The sequence below is a fragment of the Electrona antarctica genome (genome assembly GCF_951216825.1).
Source record: "Electrona antarctica genome assembly, chromosome: 22".
Lineage (NCBI taxonomy): Eukaryota > Metazoa > Chordata > Actinopteri > Myctophiformes > Myctophidae > Electrona > Electrona antarctica.
Window position 1 is genome coordinate 7,693,331 of NC_136805.1, and position 20,367 is coordinate 7,713,697.

A 20,367-nucleotide genomic window follows, 5' to 3' on the forward strand; every position below is an offset into this window, starting at 1 on the left:
ATATAACTTGGAGAGATAGACTATATATATATATCTCCAAACTGCATGACAACCTGTATATTCATTTCCCACGGATTGACCCTCCTTTGTATTGTGTGTCACTTGTTTGTTGTCGTCTCGTTCGATGTTGTGTGCAACGTTTTGTGTCGGATGTATTTTTGCATGATAAAACAAACCTTAATAAATATTTTAATAGTAGCAGCTCGCCCTGTCTCATTTGTATAAAATAAACTGTCTTTAAACGTGTCACCCTTTGAAGTGCGCAATAGGCGTTTCCTAAATCCATCGCCCAATCAGCTATGGGATCACGGAAACAAAGCGTGGTTCCTCGTTCAAATAATGGAGCAGGTTTGTGATACAACCACCCAACAACGCAGACTCAAAAATGGCTATTTCTATATTTTTGCTCGTAGCACTTTTTCACCACAACGGCTGTCTGGCAAACGCTTGGTAAGTCTTTATTTATTTATTGTATAGTTCGTCTGTGGATTCGCAGTTATGTGGCCTATATACATGTGTCCTTATAATTTGTTTCTCTCAATTTTAAATTGCCTGTTGTGTGTCTTTTCACCATTTCAGGGCTGCAAACAACTTTCTTATGACAGGACCCAAGGCCTATTTGACTTATACGAGCAGCGTGCAGGTGGGCGCGCAGGCCGGCATGGAAGAGTGCAAACACCAGTTCGCTTGGGAACGGTGGAACTGTCCGGAGAGCGCGATCCAACTGAAAGGACTGAGAAGTGGTACGTTTCCAAAAAATCACACCCGTGTGAACTGAGTGGTGTAAGGTCTTATATAGACTGATCAGCTGTGGTCTGACGTAATGTCTGACGTAATGAAATCACACCCGTGTGAACTGGGTGACCATAGCAACCATGCTCATTTTTTGGTACGAACAGACAAACTAACAAAGCCAGTTGTAGGAGTGGTTTACACCACTCAAAAACTAAATTTACCAGGAGGGCATAACACATAACAGAGGTAGTAATTCCACACCCCACTTAACAGGCACCCATACCAACCTGTGGATTAACTGATTTCTGTATATTAACCATAATTTTGTATAGTAATGCAATATTTTGTTTTCCAGCTAACGATAACATGTCTGGGACTGGGAAGGATTGTACAGGTAAAGGTTATTATAAATATTTGTTAGTCATTAAAATATTTTCCTATCAATGAATTGACACCAGAAAATGTATATTTTTAAATAATACAACACACAATACCACTAGGCAGAGGGAGTAATGCCACTTGAATATTTTCAACTCAGCCTCATGGTGGCGCTATAACTGGCCGATTTGTGTTTTTACCTATAACTGCACCGATCTGTGTAAAACCTTGTATGCACACTCCCTAGAGGCCAAGGAAAAACCTTTGCCTGGAATTTTTCACATCTGCTCTTTATAGCGCCACCAGGAGGCCGACATATGTAAAACACATTTTCTAATATTACTCCTTCAGATTTTATCCAAATTTCACGCAAATCGGTACACATGCTCTCCATAGTCATGTGATCATGTGATTGATTTCTCATAGCCCGTTTTGTACAAATCGCCACAACTCCTCAACGCAGCGTCCGATTGCGGTGATGCTAATTCCCACTAGGCTAAGGAAGAAATGCCACTTGACAGTTTTCAAATCAGCCTCATGGTGGCGCTACAACAGGCCAAGTTGCGTCACACACACACACACACGCACACGCACACGCGCACATACACAAAGCCCCCAAACAAACATGTTTATATTACTCCTAAACATTTTACCAAACATCACACACTCTCCTATCCTCCTGGTGGAGACCTGTGCCCAGAAGGGCACTTTTTCTAGTCTATATCTATTTTCAGATATACAAGCTCACAGCAAGTCACTTTGTGCCATGCTGCAAGCTTAATCTATATATCTATTTTCAGATATACAAGCTCACAGCAAGTCACTTTGTGCCATGCTGCAAGCATAATCTATATCTATTTTCAGATATACAAGCTCACAGCAAGTCACTTTGTGCCATGCTGCAAGCTTAATCTATATATCTATTTTCAGATATACAAGCTCACAGCAAGTCACTTTGTGCCATGCTGCAAGCTTAATCTATATATCTATTTTCAGATATACAAGCTCACAGCAAGTCACTTTGTGCCATGCTGCAAGCTTAATCTATATATCTATTTTCAGATATACAAGCTCACAGCAAGTCACTTTGTGCCATGCTGCAAGCTTAATCTATATATCTATTTTCTTTTGCATCGCAAAAAATGACACATTTTCCTTCTCTTCTGGAGGGTCCCTGCATGGCGGCACAGAACATTTTCAGATGTATACTGCAGTTAGTTGGCAGTAACTGCAGTTAGTTGGCAGTAACTGCAGTTAGTTGGCAGTAACTGCAGTTACTTATAGTTAGTTATATAGGCAGTTTTATATTTTTTATGCTAAACATACATTAACATAACATAGGTTAAAGCAGAACATAAAGCAGGAAGAGTAAGTGCTACTATAAGGTAGTAGCTAATGGGGATCCAAATAAACAAGAAACAAGAAACAATTCAAATCAGCAGCCCCACCTTTACCTAACATATGGTGATGAACACAATAATGCAGGCTATATGCAGCTGTGTCCAAAGTGCGGCCCGCGGGCCAAATGCAGCCCTGGGGTTAATTTTATATCGTCCGCAACTTCATACCTGAATTGCATTGTAAACGGGCCCGCCCAACAGTATGGGACATTTTTACATTAAAGTTTTTTAACCTGGGCATTTCGCAGAGTATAATTTGTAAGTGTTCCTTGTTCCTTGTATTTAGTTTTTTTTATCTTCCTAGCTTGGTTACATTTGGTAATGTGACATAATTGCTGAAAAAAGGCTGAGATACACTTTTGTTCACAGCACACACCTGACAGAAGACCATTGATATTAAATATTGCTGATAATAGTTAACAGTTTAAAGGCCCATGACGTAAATCAGATTGATTAATCTCCGTCAAATTAGTGATATGAAAACGGATCGCATCGCTCCACAGCCTAGATGCGCTTGTTATGCAATCCTCGGTGTTGCACAACAGTGACACGTCATCGAAAATGCTCCCTGCCTGTTTAGCCGACGACAACGAAAATCTTAAAACGTTAATAACTCGCGATCTAAATAATCCCGCCTAATTATAAAAAAAATATCCTGTGTTAGACGGCCCTCCGCGGTCCAGTCGCTAGTCGCGATAGATTTATTCTTATATACCTAGTCCCGTTGTTGTCGATCGACTCTATAGTGGCGTGGCTAATGTTAGCTGCTACACACACATTCACAACAACATCCGGTCCGTCGGTAAAAGTGGTCCGGGCGCTATGGGCACATTTCATGAATGGATTAAATAGGTGTTAAATAGAATCGTTTAAAACCCATTCTGGGCGGGAACCCCTTTTGGTGTTAGCATTATGTTATGCTTCTGGCATTTTTGGTGGATATAACAGACAACATGCAAACGCAGCATTGCTGCCTTTCAAATGAAATTAAGTGGCAGAAGCAACTGTCACAAAACGTCCCGATTAATTTCCCCATGTTGATGTCTGTAACTGCACAAAAAAGGAGCTAATGGAGCTAAACACACAGGTACATGGACAAACTCTCACAGCTGGCAGAATTCTCTATTCAGATAACCGTTTGAGACCGATCCCAGCCAGCACGCCTATGTGGGTCCCATATGGTTCAGAGGTGGGCTACCTATATGGGTGCCAGGTGGGCTAACTATATGCAACCCATATGGAACTGGGCGTTTTTATGTGGGACCTGGGCTTGCCCATGTGGGTTTTAAGTGGGTTCTACCTGGGCCCTAGGTGGGCCCCAAGTGGTCGTTTTTATGTGGGACCTGGGCTTGCCCATGTGGGTTTTAAGTGGGTTCTACCTGGCTATATATATCAATATATCACACACACAAACACACACATATATGTGGTTATAGCAGTGACTGAGGCAGCATGAGCACGCGTTGTGCCCACATCAAGTGACCTTTTGACCAATGTGGCCCTCACCCCGAGTTGAGTTCGACAGGCCTGCTTTAGCTATTGAAAAATAGCAGATCTACAAGCTACGACTGACATAGAAACATAGCTTTTTCAGAAAACTGTCAGGATGTAGAAGACATTTTTAGAATCTGATCTCAGGTCAAAATGGGTTAAATCCGAAGCTAAATTATGTAGTTGGCCCTTGCGTGTTTTAATATATTCTAATATGGCCCCCTTTGAAAACAGTTTGGACACCCCTGCAATAATGCATTCATATGTTAAGGCCTATTCATATTCCATCATAGGGGGGAAAAATCTGTGAAAAACGTGCAGGGTATTATTTTTTAAATATTCCTTAAAGAAATGGAGCTGGGCATGCACTTCTCCTTTGGCCCACCCATTCCTGGGACATCACATGTTAATGGTCCAGTGAAAAACTAAATAATAATAATAATAATAATAATATACACTTTTTGATTATAGCCAACTTCGACACTTGCTAATAGGCTAGGCCTACTAATACTTTCAGTGGCCCAGCCAGCCTGACAGTTCTATACGTCCCTCCCTCCCTCCCACCCTTCCTGGCGACACTGATCCTGCCACCCGGTCTCGGACCTGTCAACCTCGTCACCTCCACAGACTTTATTGCTCGATTTGTCTCACCCTACACTGCTGTAAATCACCCATCAATACACCGTGTAGCACTTTAATGTGGCTGAAATGCCCGTTAGGACATTTTAATTATAGCGGAATTGACTTGGTGTTGTTTTTTAAGCTATAGGCTATTGTTGCTCTGAATGTCTCTTGACCAATACTACTGACCTCGGAAATAGACGAATATTTGAACCGAATACACATCGGTCATCGTGTGTACTATAGGCTATAGGCCTACTCGTATGGTATGCCTAATAACATACGAAAATATACCAAGGAATCATAATAAAGTGCTGTATAATTATATGCCTAATATCGTCTATATCTTTGTATACGCCATCAGTGATAACAAGATAGAATTGTTTATAGCCTACGCCCCCGCCCCCCCTATAGTCTCGAGGTGAGCTTGCATGATCATGATGGTGACATTATTAATCACAACGATCGATCACATGATCATCATCATCATTATATCCATAATAATCGGCAGTTTCGGCGATAGATTAGCAATAAGGTCCATATGGCTCATTGACGGGTGACAATAGGCTAAGTGGTTTTAAGGGATTTTGAGTGGATTAGCTACAGGGTGATTTGATGATCCTATAGCAATGTGTGAATGCGTGAATGGCCCATTATCACGAAATGTGAAAACACGTTTATAACCAATAAAACTAATAAACCAATCTCGTCAATGTGTCTGGTATAGGCTATACACTCCAGTCCTAACTGTTCTTGTTAACTGTCAGATCTACCCCAAATGGGACATGGAGGTTTTAAACCAATGCAAAACATTAAAAAAATGAAATAAATTGCCAGGCCTATGTTATGAAATATCATAGAATCAACCCCCCCCACAATCAAAAGTCCCCCAATGTCAAGAGATTTGGGGTTTCAGCCCTCAAGTTGAATTATTGGGGATTAGTCGCCTCTATTGTCATATAGGACCACATCCCGATGGCCCATTGACGGGTGACAAGTGGTTTTAAAGGATTTTGAGTGGATTACAGGGGATTTGATGATCCCATAGTGTTAATCAATAATTAGGCGAGGGCTTAAGCCACCTAATCCATTGACATATTAAATGATAGAAACCAGCAGTTTAATGGCCGTTGATTATTATGACAGTGACAAGACGTCGAACATCGTAATCACATTATCATAAAATAATAACACAATGTGGACCTGGTGTTGTTGGTTAACTTGATTTGATTGTATATGCGGGAGCGTCCTGCACGTTTAACAATTAAACAATTAACAAAACAAATGTATAGCCGAGATGAACCACGCCGTCACCACATGCGTTTCGTGTTTGCTCGGCAGCATTCTTGCATTTTCTTGTAAATTCCAGACAGTTTTCGCACCAAGTTGTTCCCTTCGGAAACATCTATTAACCTATTATCACGGCCATGTCAATGTCGCCGCTGTGTGAGGTGGTATTTACATGACTATTATCTCCACGTTATGGCTTCGCAGTCACCTCGTAGCTTATCTCCTTATCTCATAACACTGATGTCATTTGCTGTAAGAACAAATTTCCAACCACTTCCATGCAGCCCCAAAGCTTCACATTAACATTCATGCCTGACATTTTTATTTACCATAAAACACATATATATATATTTTTTCCCTTTTTCTGACGCTCTTATAAAGTATTGCGTTGCGACACGTGTTACTCTAGGATTTTTATTTTTTTACTGGTGCTTTATTTGGTCTTTTTTTTTAATCTGTAAAGGAGAGGCACAAAAATATAGAAAATAAAAACACATATATATATTATTTGCATTGTTTTGTGGGCCCTGTGGGTGTGCACTGACTATCCATGTGTTTCAGCCGTTAGTCTGAAGGGGGGAAATAGGAATAATAATAGTTATAATTATAATAATAATCATTGTAACAACAACAATAATAGCCAATATTATTATTACATAACCATATAACTTGGAAATGCCCCAATTCGTGGGAAAAGTCTATAAGCAGGCCATGGGAACGGCAGGTGAATGAATGAGTCGCTCTGTTTAACAGTCTGCGTCAACTCTTTGAAGTGCAGCTATGCAACAACGTCTCCTATTCGTCAATAGGAGACGACCATTAATGTCCTCATTGGGGCATTTTCACAGTGAAATGTTAGCGACGAGACAACCTGTCACTCAAAGAGAAAAAAACCGTATAAATATCCTCCGTCTTCACAGTCAGACATTCAGTAGCCTCTCCATCTCACGGAACACACACACACAGACACACACACACACACCTTGGATATTATTAACAAAGAGATATCGCTTTTTTGGGGGGATATTTGGACTATATAGGACAGCCAGCTATACCATGGAACTAAATCTTCACTTCATCATGATCATGTCCATGTTCTGTCAAGTTCACGTTGCAGCATCTTGGTAAGACACACTTGTTCTCACTTTTAAAGTATTCCGTTTGCGTGATTTAAAAATAAATAAATAATGTGATGTCTGGTGATAAGCTATAGCCTATACTTTACTTACCATGTCTCTTCCTTTCTACAGGTCGGTAAATAACTTCCTCATAACCGGACCCAAGGCCTTCCTAACGTATGCCAGCAGTGTGCAGGTGGGCGCGCAGAACGGCATGCAGGAGTGTAAACATCAGTTCGCATGGGACAGGTGGAACTGTCCGGAAAGTGCGCTCCAGTTATCAACACACAACGGTCTCCGCAGTGGTGAGGAAACGCACATTTCGCTTGTTTCATTCATTATAGCCTATACTTTTTAGTTGTGCCAATGCTGTATGTATAACGCGGCGCCTATATGCAATTACGCATGGTTACGCACATAGATTGGACTTATTACAAAGGCCTAATGATGGTACAACATTTGATAGCAAAATAATATTATTACACATGAATAACATATTTTCTTTCCAATTCAATTTAGCCACAAAAGAGACGTCTTTTGTCCATGCTATCAGCGCTGCGGGAGTGATGTACACGCTGACCAAGAACTGCAGCATGGGAGACTTCCACAACTGTGGCTGCGATGACTCCAAAATTGGACAAAATGGTACGTTGGCGTATAGATCAAAAGGAAAGAAAAACTGTCTGGGGGCGACAATTCTGTATCTTAACATGACATGAGAAGCAGGCCTATGTATATTATAACTCAGACCTTTTGATTCTGCAGGTGGCAAAGGGTGGATATGGGGCGGATGCAGTGACAATGCTGCGTTCGGCGAGAAGATCTCCAAACAGTTTGTGGACGCGCTGGAAAATGGACATGATTCGCGTGCAGCCATCAACCGGCACAACAACGAAGCTGGCAGATTGGTATGTGGTGCTTCATTATCTTTTGAATAATCACACATGTGTTTACTTCATTATGTCAAGTAGGCCTATTATGTATACAGTGCACTAGAGAGTGTAGACGTTGCCTGACACATATCTCCCGTTTGTCTCCCGACAGGCCATCAAATCTACCATGAGGAAAGCCTGCAAGTGCCACGGAGTATCCGGGAGCTGCAGCCTCCAGACCTGCTGGATGCAGCTGGGGGACTTCAGGGACGTGGGGAACTTCCTCAAGGTGAAGTACGACCAGGCGAGGACGCTGGACATGGACAAGAGGCGAATGAGGGCCGGGAACAGCGCCGACAACCACGGCGCCATCGCCAACGCGTTCAGCAGCGTCCCCAAGACGGAGCTCATCTACCTGGAGGACTCCCCCGACTACTGCGCCAAGAACCAGAGCCTGGGCTACCACGGCACGGAGGGCCGCGAGTGTCTACGCGGGGGAGGAGGAGGAGGCAAGAACAACGGCTCCCAGTGGGAGCGACAGAGCTGCCGCCGGCTGTGCCACGACTGCGGCCTCAAGGTGGAGGAGAAGCGCGTCGAGGTGGTCAGCAGCTGCAAGTGTAAATTTCACTGGTGCTGCACGATCAAGTGTGAGACGTGCATGCAGGTTGTCGCCAAATATTATTGCGCGCGCCGGGAAAGAGGAGCTGCGCGCAAAATGAAGCCGAGCGGACGAAGGCCGCACAATAAAACCAAACGGAGGCACCGTGCGCGCACCGAGCGCAAGCAGTGAGTGACTGCATGCTCGCGCTCTGTAAAGACTGTTATGTGAATGTCTCCGCAATCAATACATTACGAGTCTGCCTCATCCTGGACTCGCAGCAACTGACAGCCTTTCATTAATTAAGACTTTTAATGCACTTTATATAACTTGGAGAGATAGACTATATATATATATCTCCAAACTGCATGACAACCTGTATATTCATTTCCCACGGATTGACCCTCCCTTGTATTGTGTGTCACTTGTTTGTTGTCGTCTCGTTCGATGTTGTGTGCGACGTTTTGTGTCGGATGTATTTTTGCATGATAAAACAAACCTTAATAAATATTTTAATAGTAGCAGCTCGCCCTGTCTCATTTGTAGCCTAAACGTGCCATGTGGATTCGTCAGCTCTTTGAAATTGCATGTGACGCTGTCATTTTGTATATTGGTTGTGGTTGTGGTTCCAGAGGCTCTGTGGGAATCCCGGGGTGAAGTGATGCATCGTGGGCCGTGGTGTGGTGGTGGTGTCACATGTGAGCCAGCGGGTGGAAAATAAACTTTAAACGTGTCACCCTTTGAAGTGCGCAATAGGCATTTCCTAAATCCATCGCCCAATCAGCTATGGGATCACGGAAACAAAGCGTGGTTCCTTGTTCAAATAATGGAGCAGGTTTGTGATACAACCACACCACACCACATAGGCCTATACCATAAACCAGAGCTCCTCTGTGCGGCCAACAACGCAGACTCAAAAATGGCAATTTCTATATTTTTGCTCGTAGCACTTTTTCACCACAACAGCTGTCTGGCAAACGCTTGGTAAGTCTTTATTTATTTAATGTATAGTTCGTCTGTAGATTCGCAGTTATGTGGCCTATATAATATGTGGCCTATATGGCCTATATGTGGCCTATATGTGTCCTTATAATTTGTTTCTCTCAATTTTAAATTGCCTGTTGTGTGTCTTTTCACCATTTCAGGGCTGCAAACAACTTTCTTATGACAGGACCCAAGGCCTATTTGACTTATACGAGTAGCGTGCGCCGTGCAGGTGGGCGCGCAGGCCGGCATGGAAGAGTGCAAACACCAGTTCGCTTGGGAACGGTGGAACTGTCCGGAGAGCGCGATCCAACTGAAAGGACTGAGAAGTGGTACGTTTCCAAAAAATCACACCCGTGTGAACTGAGTGGTGTAAGGTCTTATATAGACTGATCAGCTGTGGTCTGACGTAATGTCTGACGTAATGAAATCACACCCGTGTGAACTGGGTGACCATAGCAACCATGCTCATTTTTTGGTACGAACAGACAGTCAGACAAACTAACAAAGCCAGTTGTAGGAGTGGTTTACACCACTCAAAAACTAAATTTACCAGGAGGGCATAACACATAACAGAGGTAGTAATTCCACACCCCACTTAACAGGCACCCATACCAACCTGTGGATTAACTGATTTCTGTATTAACCATAATTTTGTATAGTAATGCAATATTTTGTTTTTCAGCTAACGATAACATGTCTGGGACTGGGAAGGATTGTACAGGTAAAGGTTATTATACATATTTGTTAGTCATTCAAATATTTTCCTATCAATGAATTTCAGACACCAGAAAATGTATATTTTTAAATAATCAACTAAATCTATTAAACTGTTGTTTAAACTGTTTTTCCTTCGGTTTTCCGAAAAACACCACCTTAATTGACCTTATTTTCTCCAATAGAGCAGACAAACCCCCAGCTCGGTGTATTCGAGCTGGGGGTTAGTGATCACTGCCCAGTCGGATGCATAAGAGATGCAACGTACTAAATCTAAGGTGGTTTTAAAGAGAAATTGGCATTTAGCTAGATGACAAATTGACATTTAAATTTCACATCCACAATCTTGTCACCAAACTAAGACAAAAAAACGTTTTTTATATAGAAACAAAGCTTACTTACTTTCCGGCATCCTGTAAAAAGACAATTGTTAAAGCCACTTTTCTCTCTGTTTTAGACATTATTTACAGGATTGCTGCTCCATCCATTTTAAAGCATTGATTGATTGATTGAAGAATTTATTAACAGTTTGCAGAATTACAGTACATTTCAAGCACAAACTCAATACAAAGGCTGTTAACTGTGAGTGGACGACCCAATTAAGCATTACACTTGTTTCCAATAGGGTCCACCATGTTCAAATCATCAAAACATTTAGAGACGTACAAATAGACACTTCTATAGACAGAACAGGAATTCATCATAAAGGAGGTAAAAAGGGAAAAGAAATATATACAGTGAGCACCTCGACACAGTGTACCATTCTGCCCTAAGATGGGTCACTGGTGACAGTTACGGTACCCATCATTGTACACTATGGGAACGCAGGCTTATCCTCTGTCTGAGAGGCGTGATAATTAAGCACTGGTATTTATTTATTTTCAAAGCCATCTCCCCCCTTACATTTGCTCTATGTTGGATCAGAATCCAAGTACCTATCAGACCCGTTCTAGTGACTTCCTGACCCTCAAGGTTCCATTTGCTAACACAAAGCTATGCAAAGCAGCATTCTCTGTCAGTGCTCCTTTTGATTAGAATGAGCTCCAGAAGTCCTTAAAAATCACATCGCTGCCTTCCCTGGGAAATGATTTCCAGCACTTTTGCTCAACATTGTAATTGTTTTAATTGTCTCCACCAGGCCGAAGGCATGGGGAGAGAGTGCGTCCGTCTGTGTACAGCTAATCTCCAGCACCATTGGCGCGGGCCCGATGCCAAACTGCACATACACTCCCTGGATGCCAACAACGAACCTATTCTTTCACAGCCTGTTATAGCGACACCATGAGGCCGACATTTGCAAAACACATTTCTTTATATTACTCGTACGCAAGCACAGAGCAGCGCAGTCACTTCCGTGTTTCCTAATCGCAGCCAGTAGGCTCCCAGACTACATGCAGTAGGTTGATAAGATCGTCTTGATAAGTAACCTACTGGTGATTATCGGTTGATCACATTCGAAGCGGGTGCTCCTTTCCTGTCTAACCCATCCATAACCGTTACTGTAGGCCTGCTGCTTAATCAGCCCGTTGGTCAGTTCCAAATGGTCATGAATACGTATGTATTATAACTAACACTCACCTCTTGGACTGTTTTGCTATTGCTGTTGTCGTTTTGTTGTCGGGGTTGTTTTAATGTTCAGGGTGAAGCTGCACTGGGTTAACTCCATGCTCCTCTTTTGTTACATCCCTTGAAGTAGTTTTGTGTTGCAGAAAATGTCTACAGTATCACAACTTTTGGTGCAGCCTGTCAGGTCCCCCAATAGAACCACACTATATATACTGTATAACATTAGGCCCTTTTGCCAAAGCCATCTTAGCAGTAAAATCATCCTCTCTCCGTTGCAGAACAAACACTTGAGCTGTATTTACGAAGGATCAGGAAACCTCTATTATCTGTTCATTGAACAGAGCCAAGCATCTCTTGGCTTGATCTCCAAAGACTAACTTTGTTGTGTCCATCGTTTAATTGAGCCAAGAGACGTTTGTGCCTAAGATTATGTTCGTGCTAATCCTGGGAGCCTGCTACCATGGAAAAAAGATTAAGCAGAAATCCACAAAGAGGAAAGGGAGCAAACTATAAAACAAAACACGTCCCAAAACATGCCCATCCCTTTCTCTTTTTTTTCGAGTGGAAAGAACAAGCCAGTGAGATGAATTTCTCCTAGTCCCCACGCAATGGTTATTTCTGTGATACATTCCATTATACTGTCCTTTTTCTAAAACACTACTAGCTGCTATTTTCTACTACCTAACTCTGTCAATTTTAAAACCTTGTTTATTTTACAGATTACAGCCTTTACAAAGAAGAAATATATATATATGTTTTGGTTTTTTTAAGGAAGAACTAAATACATTGTTTTATCTGAAGAAGTTATTTTATTTTCAAAGCCACATACTGTGCTGTTTGTGAACAGGCAGCTTTTAAAATTTCCTGGGGCTGTTTTGTTTAATTAGAAATAGTGCAACATAACTAGCAATAAAATTACAGGTAAAAACAACCACACTGCAACCAACCTGTACAGACAGGTGTTTCTCTCCTTAATGAAGTTAATCTTTGAACAGAAGTCGTTCACATGCTGTAAAGCAGTGGTTCCCAAAATGTTTCATGTCAAGGACCCCCAAATTGACACCAATTAGCCGCGGACCCCCATTTGAAGAGATATGCCATGCAGGGGCCCCCATAAGAGAATATTTTACAGCTCTAGCAGTGATTCTCAACCTGTTTCATTTCAAGGACCCCCAGTTTGACATGCATGAGTCTACAGACCTAGCCTGACACTCATTTTCATTTCGTTTCACTTCATTGCCAGAACATATTTTTTTAATGGGGGTGGCTAGCGATTCAGGGCTGTGGCCAGGCTACTACGGATCCCCATTTAATGGCATTTCTATCTCTGGGACCCCCGATTTATATTGTAAAGTCAATGTTAATTTAACTCTGAGAGTGTACAAAGTCCATTTGTACATTCAGTAAGGATCCATTTGGTTCCAAACAATCATTTAGCTGGGGACCCCCTGGAACTCCCTCAAGGACCCCTGGGGGTCCCTGGACCCCACTTTGGGAACCACTGCTGTAAAGGGCCATGATACATGGGCAATGTTACTTCCAAATAAGACACTTCTAGCCTACCTGGAAACATGATGAGGCCTACCTGTTCTCACAATACATGTTTGTATGCCTTTGTTATATTGTTAATGCCAGTATTGCTATGCCAGCAATGTAAATTGATCTGCAAGTTGTACTTAAAATAATTTGTTTCATGGAAATACTCCATAAGGATATTGTGGCATAAAACTGTTGTATGTCTTTGTAGTCTGTGTAATAAGAGGAATTCTAGATGTGGTTGTGTGCTTTGTACACCAGGTGGGGCTATCAAACAGAACGCTGTGTGTGGATTCACCTGTTTATGACGTAATTTCCCTTTCCTCCCTGGCCATGTCACGTGCATTTCTGCATTATATTCATAGTTATATAGATAGTAGGATGGATGCATCGTGCAGGTCGACAACGAGAGAGGTGGTGGAACAAACAAACAGGCATATTTCCATCGAGGGATATAATGGGTGACTCTTAAGGATTACAAGTTTACCTTTCCATTGTTGTTAAAGCAGGATAGCTTTGAATTAAACTTTGCTAACACGCTAGCTCTATGGACCAGAGCTACTACCACGCTGAGCTGGGCTAGCATTAGCCCCAGTTAGCCCAAACATTTAGACTCTCGTAGAGGTTTTCTTCGATTCTGACGAATCTCTCTCGTCAGAATCGAAAAAAACCTCTACGAGAGTCTAAATGTTTGGGCTAAGCCCCAGTATATTCCCTCAGTCCAATACATACTGGGGCTAGGCTAGCATTAGTGCTGGATGTTCTCGGATAACTAGCTTTGGCGACTGAGGAGCTCGGGCCCGGAGGTCTAGCAATTAGAATTAGTTGTAATAATTGCTCCATGCCGGACATGGTCTCGGGCACAACACAGCTGCAGGACGAGACTAGAGACAAAAGGTGGGCGCTTGTCCCTGCAGGGAGCCGACCGGCGACAGCGAGGCCTTTGGCGGAGTGGGGCTGCTGCATGGGGGGCGGCTGCTGTGTGGAGAGACCGACCGCTGTCTGGATCAGTTCTTTCCCCAGATAAAGTCCACTGACTTGAGCCAATGACTAGTCTAAACTAAAGCATGCCTTTTCTGTTATCAGACAGTTCCCCGAATAAGGTCTACTCGATGAGCCTTGGATATGTAATTGGTGAGAGGACTGTTTTAATTAAACCTGTGAGCTATTCTCGAGTCGAGATGACCCAGCCTGTCAGTGGCGTCCAATCCGGACACGCCGCCGGGCTACGATCCACTTGGCCGGCCGGCTGGCTAGCTGCCCTGCCCTGAGCGGCGCCAGGGAACGCCGCTGGACTCTGGAGTGTGCTCAACGGACGCTAACCACACAGCACTGGAGCAGTAGTTACTAGTCGTGTAGTGTAGTGTAGTGTAAGATAGGAATCATAGGAGGGTACTCTTTCATTGAACAAATGGTGGCCTTTAAAAGGGCCGTTGTGGTGGGAGATGAACTCCAAGGTCACTGCAGTGACTCCAGTATCTTGGCGAGGTATCGCTGGATTTCGAGCAGTCTTTTCTCGGCCTCCCGGAGTTTCCTCTGTCTCCGCTCTCTCATCATCACCTTCCTCAACCTCCTCTCCTGGTGGTGTTTCCTCCTCCGACTTTGCAGCCATAAGTGGTCACGCAACCATGGGTAGGTCTCGTCAAGCTCCGGGGGACCGCGGACTAACTGCACATAAATGTTAGCCATCTCTCCTCAAACCAGCAATGATCAGGAACGATATGAAAATACAGCGAAAACGGTAAGCGTTTATAGCATTTTTTGTGCCGCCCCCAACAGGTGATTGGCCGATACTCTCCCGACAGTTGACGCGCGAATTCGTCTTTGTTTAATGCAGTCAGCCACGCCCAGCGGCGTCGTATCCTGATTGGCTGACTAGCTGTCGACTGGTAAATATGTGACCGAGACTGGTAGTCCGGGAGCCGTGGGGGTGAACGTGGTTTCGTCAGATAAAGTTTTTTTTTCAACTGATTCTTGTAGCTTGGGGTCACCTCTTAAGAATTCAAGAGGGTGCCCGGTGATATCCCTTGGGCATTTTTAGTTATTAACCCCTTAATGTCAAACACAAAAAATCCACCCAAAATAGAGTTTTATGATATTGCATGCAAGATACTTGATCTGAATACATCAAATTAGCTTTCTACAGTGTTCATGAATGTTGATATGCACAGTGTATTTCATTTAAGACACACAAACCTGAATTTGATCAGTTTTGTATTTGCACATTAACCACTTCAGCCCTATATACATTACGGCCATTTGAAAATAGCCAATCTACAAGCTCACACTGCGTAAAGTCAGTTTGGCTGTTTTTAGCATCCATCGCTAGCCTCCAGGGCTCCCGTGGTGTGAACAGACTGAACACGCACGCACAAAGGACGATGTGTAGAGTTTAATATTACTTCAATCCAACCTCATGAGTGGTAAACCTTTGTTTACAACAGAACATGGCACACACTGTATATACTATCGCATCGCTGTTAAAATGTATCGTTAGACCCCTAGTAGGACCTACTCACAGTTCAAACTGTCACAGTAAAACAAGGAATATAGATGGCTTACTGGCTTATTTGATGCACATAACTGCATGTAAAGATTTTGCAGTTTGTGGTTCTTCCATTTCAATGTATTTGCGCATACTGCTGTGATCAAACGTGCTAATGGCCACCTATTAGGTATTGACTAGCTCAGATCACCTGTGAATGACCACATTATCATCATTAAAGGTGTGCTTCCATTGTTTTGTGGGGAAGCAACAATCTGTACCAATGATGGTGGCTCATTTGCAACAACTTGTTCTATTGTTCACCAAACCCTGAACACAGGACGTCAATGATGTCAAGCTTTGAGGCTGAGGGCATTACATTCTAGAAATGATTCTCAAAGGAAACGTGTCTGGACTGTACGACCACTTTTACCTGGGTCTCAATACAGAGCTCAGAGTCAAACACAACAGCCATCATTGTTGTGTTTGGGGGTTTAAAGAACTTACCAACAACAAAGCAGCATGCTTTAGTTACTCTTTGTATGTTTTGATTATTATTACAAAGCACATTAACCACTTCAGCCCTATATACATTACGGCCATTTGAAAATAGCCAATCTACAAGCTCACACTGCGTAAAGTCAGTTTTATTTAACTCATTTTGGGGCGAGGGCCACATTGCGCGAAAGGTGACTTGATGAGGGCCGCGACCAGTTGCAGCTCATGTGCGTTGACTTACACAGTTGTCACTTGGCTTTGTTTTCTTTCTGTTTATTGACATAAATTGACTTTATTTGTATTACAGTTGTAGGCTACAAGACATTTTGTAGGAGGTGGTAGTAGTTGAATAGACTGTTAACGAGCCCGTCAGTGACAACATTCCACACCTGGGCAGAGACAAAGCCGTCAGGGAGAGGTCACCAGTTTGAAACCCCTGTTCTAGAGAAATGATTCTCAAAGGAAACGTGTCTGGACTGTACGACCCCTTTTACCTGGGTCTCAATACAGAGCTCAGAGTCAAACACAACAGCCATCGTTGTTGTGTTTGGGGGTTTAAAGAACTTACCAACAACAAAGCAGCATGCTTTAGTTACTCTTTGTATGTTTTGATTATTATTACAAAGCACATTAACCACTTCAGCCCTATATACATTACGGCCATTTGAAAATAGCCAATCTACAAGCTCACACTGCGTAAAGTCAGTTTTATTTAACTCATTTTGGGGCGAGGGCCACATTGCGCGAAAGGTGACTTGATGAGGGCCGCGACCAGTTGCAGCTCATGTGCGTTGACTTACACAGTTGTCACTTGGCTTTGTTTTCTTTCTGTTTATTGACATAAATTGACTTTATTTGTATTACAGTTGTAGGCTACAAGACATTTTGTAGGAGGTGGTAGTAGTTGAATAGACTGTTAACGAGCCCGTCAGTGACAACATTCCACACCTTGGCAGAGACAAAGCCGTCAGGGAGAGGTCACCAGTTTGACACCCCTGTTTTGTCTGGACTGTACGACCCCTTTTACCTGGGTCTCAATACAGAGCTCAGAGTCAAACACAACAGCCATCATTGTTGTGTTTGGGGGTTTAAAGAACTTACCAACAACAAAGCAGCATGCTTTAGTTACTCTTTGTATGTTTTGATTATTATTACAAAGCACATTAACCACTTCAGCCCTATATACATTACGGCCATTTGAAAATAGCCAATCTACAAGCTCACACTGCGTAAAGTCAGTTTTATTTTTCATCAATGTCACTTTGAGCCATCGTATAGTATAGTATTAGTATTTGACCGTGACAGGATTATATTGGGGTAAAATGGCGTCCTTCCATAATGTGATCATGAGCTGATCTATGATAACCAGTGGCCATTAACATGGTTTAATCTATACATTTGAATGTGTTATTGTTCACAATGAGGCAGCAGCCATCATCATTTAGATTTCAACCGTGATAGACTAGACTCTTCTAGAGAATCCTGGTGTCATTGTTTCCATTCAAAATGCATTGAATGAAATGATCAAAACCCTACTGAAGGTCATTTCACACATCACCACATTCCATTCCACTCAAAGCTTTGTCGTTTCATTGATATCATCAATGCAGAATAAGTTTAGCTACATATATTGGAAGCCCCTTTTCATTCTGGGCTGGTGAGTTAAATCAAATCAATTAAATTTAAAGGAGCTTCATTGGCATGAGAAAACATACGTTTACATTGCCAAAGCAAGTGTCAAAATACAATGAAAACGGTTTGATATGGGGAAAGTATATACAGTTGGATTTTGAAAAACAGAGCCATGTCACATTGCATCGTTACACACATGTTATAAAGGGTATAAAGCTGTTTTTTTAACAAATGGCAGCATTTGTTTGCAGTTACTTTGGGAAAATGGCAGCATTTCTTCTCAAGACTATTTAAGACAGATTTAAGATGCAGTGTTTAAAGGTAGTAGCTCTGTTTACATGTGCAGTAGGTCTACTTGGTACAGATAGTAGTATTAAATCACTTGGAAGTATAAAGTGATATGACTTCACTCAACTATTACTGTTCACACACTATGTTTCTATGTCAGTCGTTCCTTGATTTAAAAAAAATAGCAGACCTACAAGCTCGTAGCACGCCACTCGGTGGCGAGCTTGTAGATCTGCTATTTTTCAATAGCTAAAGCATAACATAATGCTAACACCAAAAGGGGTTAACGTTGGACTACAATTTACGCAAACTTATAGTTATATGATTATGAAGGAAAATTCCTGACCTGCCCGCGTCATTATAGGTAGTCTCTCTGACTTATTCAGTTCAGTCCACATATAAATAAATACATTTTTGTCACCGTCATAACATTCATAGCAGTCAGGCATGCACAGAGAAATTAACTATCTTTTGAGGCAGATGAAGTGCGCACAATATCCTACTTTTATTATGCTTATATCACACGCCATAAAGCCAGTGGTTTGTTGTGGAGCTTTCACTTTCACATATGTAGGCTATAGATAGGCTACTTTATCATTCTGAAGTTACGGGGTAAAGAGGATTAAGTCAAGTAAGACCTGAGACCAGATTCTACTAAATGTCTTCTAAATCCTGACAGTTTTCTGAAAAACGTATCAGTGGTGCTCAAACCTTTTCATGTCAAGGACCCCCAGAATGATCAGTATTTGGCCACCAACCCCCATCTGAAAATATATAGTTCCAGGGACCCCCGGGAAGCAAATATTTGAGTTAAAAACGCTCGCAGCGCGGTACTCTGTACTCATTTTGGGGCGAGGGCCACATTGCACGAAAGGTGACTTGATGAGGGCCGCGACCAGTTGCAGCTCATGTGCGTTGACTTACACAGTTGTCACTTGGCTTTGTTTTCTTTCTGTTTATTGACATAAATTGACTTTATTTGTATTACAGTTGTAGGCTACAAGACATTTTGTAGGAGGTGGTAGTAGTTGAATAGACTGTTAACGAGCCCGTCAGTGACAACATTCCACACCTTGGCAGAGACAAAGCCGTCAGGGAGAGGTCACCAGTTTGACACCCCTGTTCTAGAGAAATGATTCTCAAAGGAAACGTGTCTGGACTGTACGACCCCTTTTACCTGGGTCTCAATACAGAGCTCAGAGTCAAACACAACAGCCATCGTTGTTGTGTTTGGGGGTTTAAAGAACTTACCAACAACAAAGCAGCATGCTTTAGTTACTCTTTGTATGTTTTGATTATTATTACAAAGCACATTAACCACTTCAGCCCTATATACATTACGGCCATTTGAAAATAGCCAATCTACAAGCTCACACTGCGTAAAGTCAGTTTTATTTAACTCATTTTGGGGCGAGGGCCACATTGCGCGAAAGGTGACTTGATGAGGGCCGCGACCAGTTGCAGCTCATGTGCGTTGACTTACACAGTTGTCACTTGGCTTTGTTTTCTTTCTGTTTATTGACATAAATTGACTATTTGTATTACAGTTGTAGGCTACAAGACATTTTGTAGGAGGTGGTAGTAGTTGAATAGACTGTTAACGAGCCCGTCAGTGACAACATTCCACACCTGGGCAGAGACAAAGCCGTCAGGGAGAGGTCACCAGTTTGACACCCCTGTTCTAGAGAAATGATTCTCAAAGGAAACGTGTCTGGACTGTACGACCCCTTTTACCTGGGTCTCAATACAGAGCTCAGAGTCAAACACAACAGCCATCGTTGTTGTGTTTGGGGGTTTAAAGAACTTACCAACAACAAAGCAGCATGCTTTAGTTACTCTTTGTATGTTTTGATTATTATTACAAAGCACATTAACCACTTCAGCCCTATATACATTACGGCCATTTGAAAATAGCCAATCTACAAGCTCACACTGCGTAAAGTCAGTTTTATTTAACTCATTTTGGGGCGAGGGCCACATTGCGCGAAAGGTGACTTGATGAGGGCCGCGACCAGTTGCAGCTCATGTGCGTTGACTTACACAGTTGTCACTTGGCTTTGTTTTCTTTCTGTTTATTGACATAAATTGACTTTATTTGTATTACAGTTGTAGGCTACAAGACATTTTGTAGGAGGTGGTAGTAGTTGAATAGACTGTT

The 20,367-nt window shown here is 42.4% G+C and overlaps 1 protein-coding gene across 1 annotated transcript; it reads left to right on the forward strand.

The window, feature by feature from the left end:
• Window positions 1-661: 661 nt before the first annotated feature.
• Window positions 662-8,695, forward strand: LOC306914831 (protein Wnt-8a-like; the record flags this gene model as incomplete). The annotated part of the gene is made up of 5 exons (XM_079492030.1): window positions 662-743; window positions 7,123-7,338; window positions 7,553-7,678; window positions 7,799-7,941; window positions 8,078-8,695. 5 exons carry the CDS (start codon window positions 662-664, stop codon window positions 8,693-8,695), a joined length of 1,185 nt encoding a protein of 394 aa, XP_079348156.1.
• Between the last annotated feature and the right edge of the window lie 11,672 nt (window positions 8,696-20,367).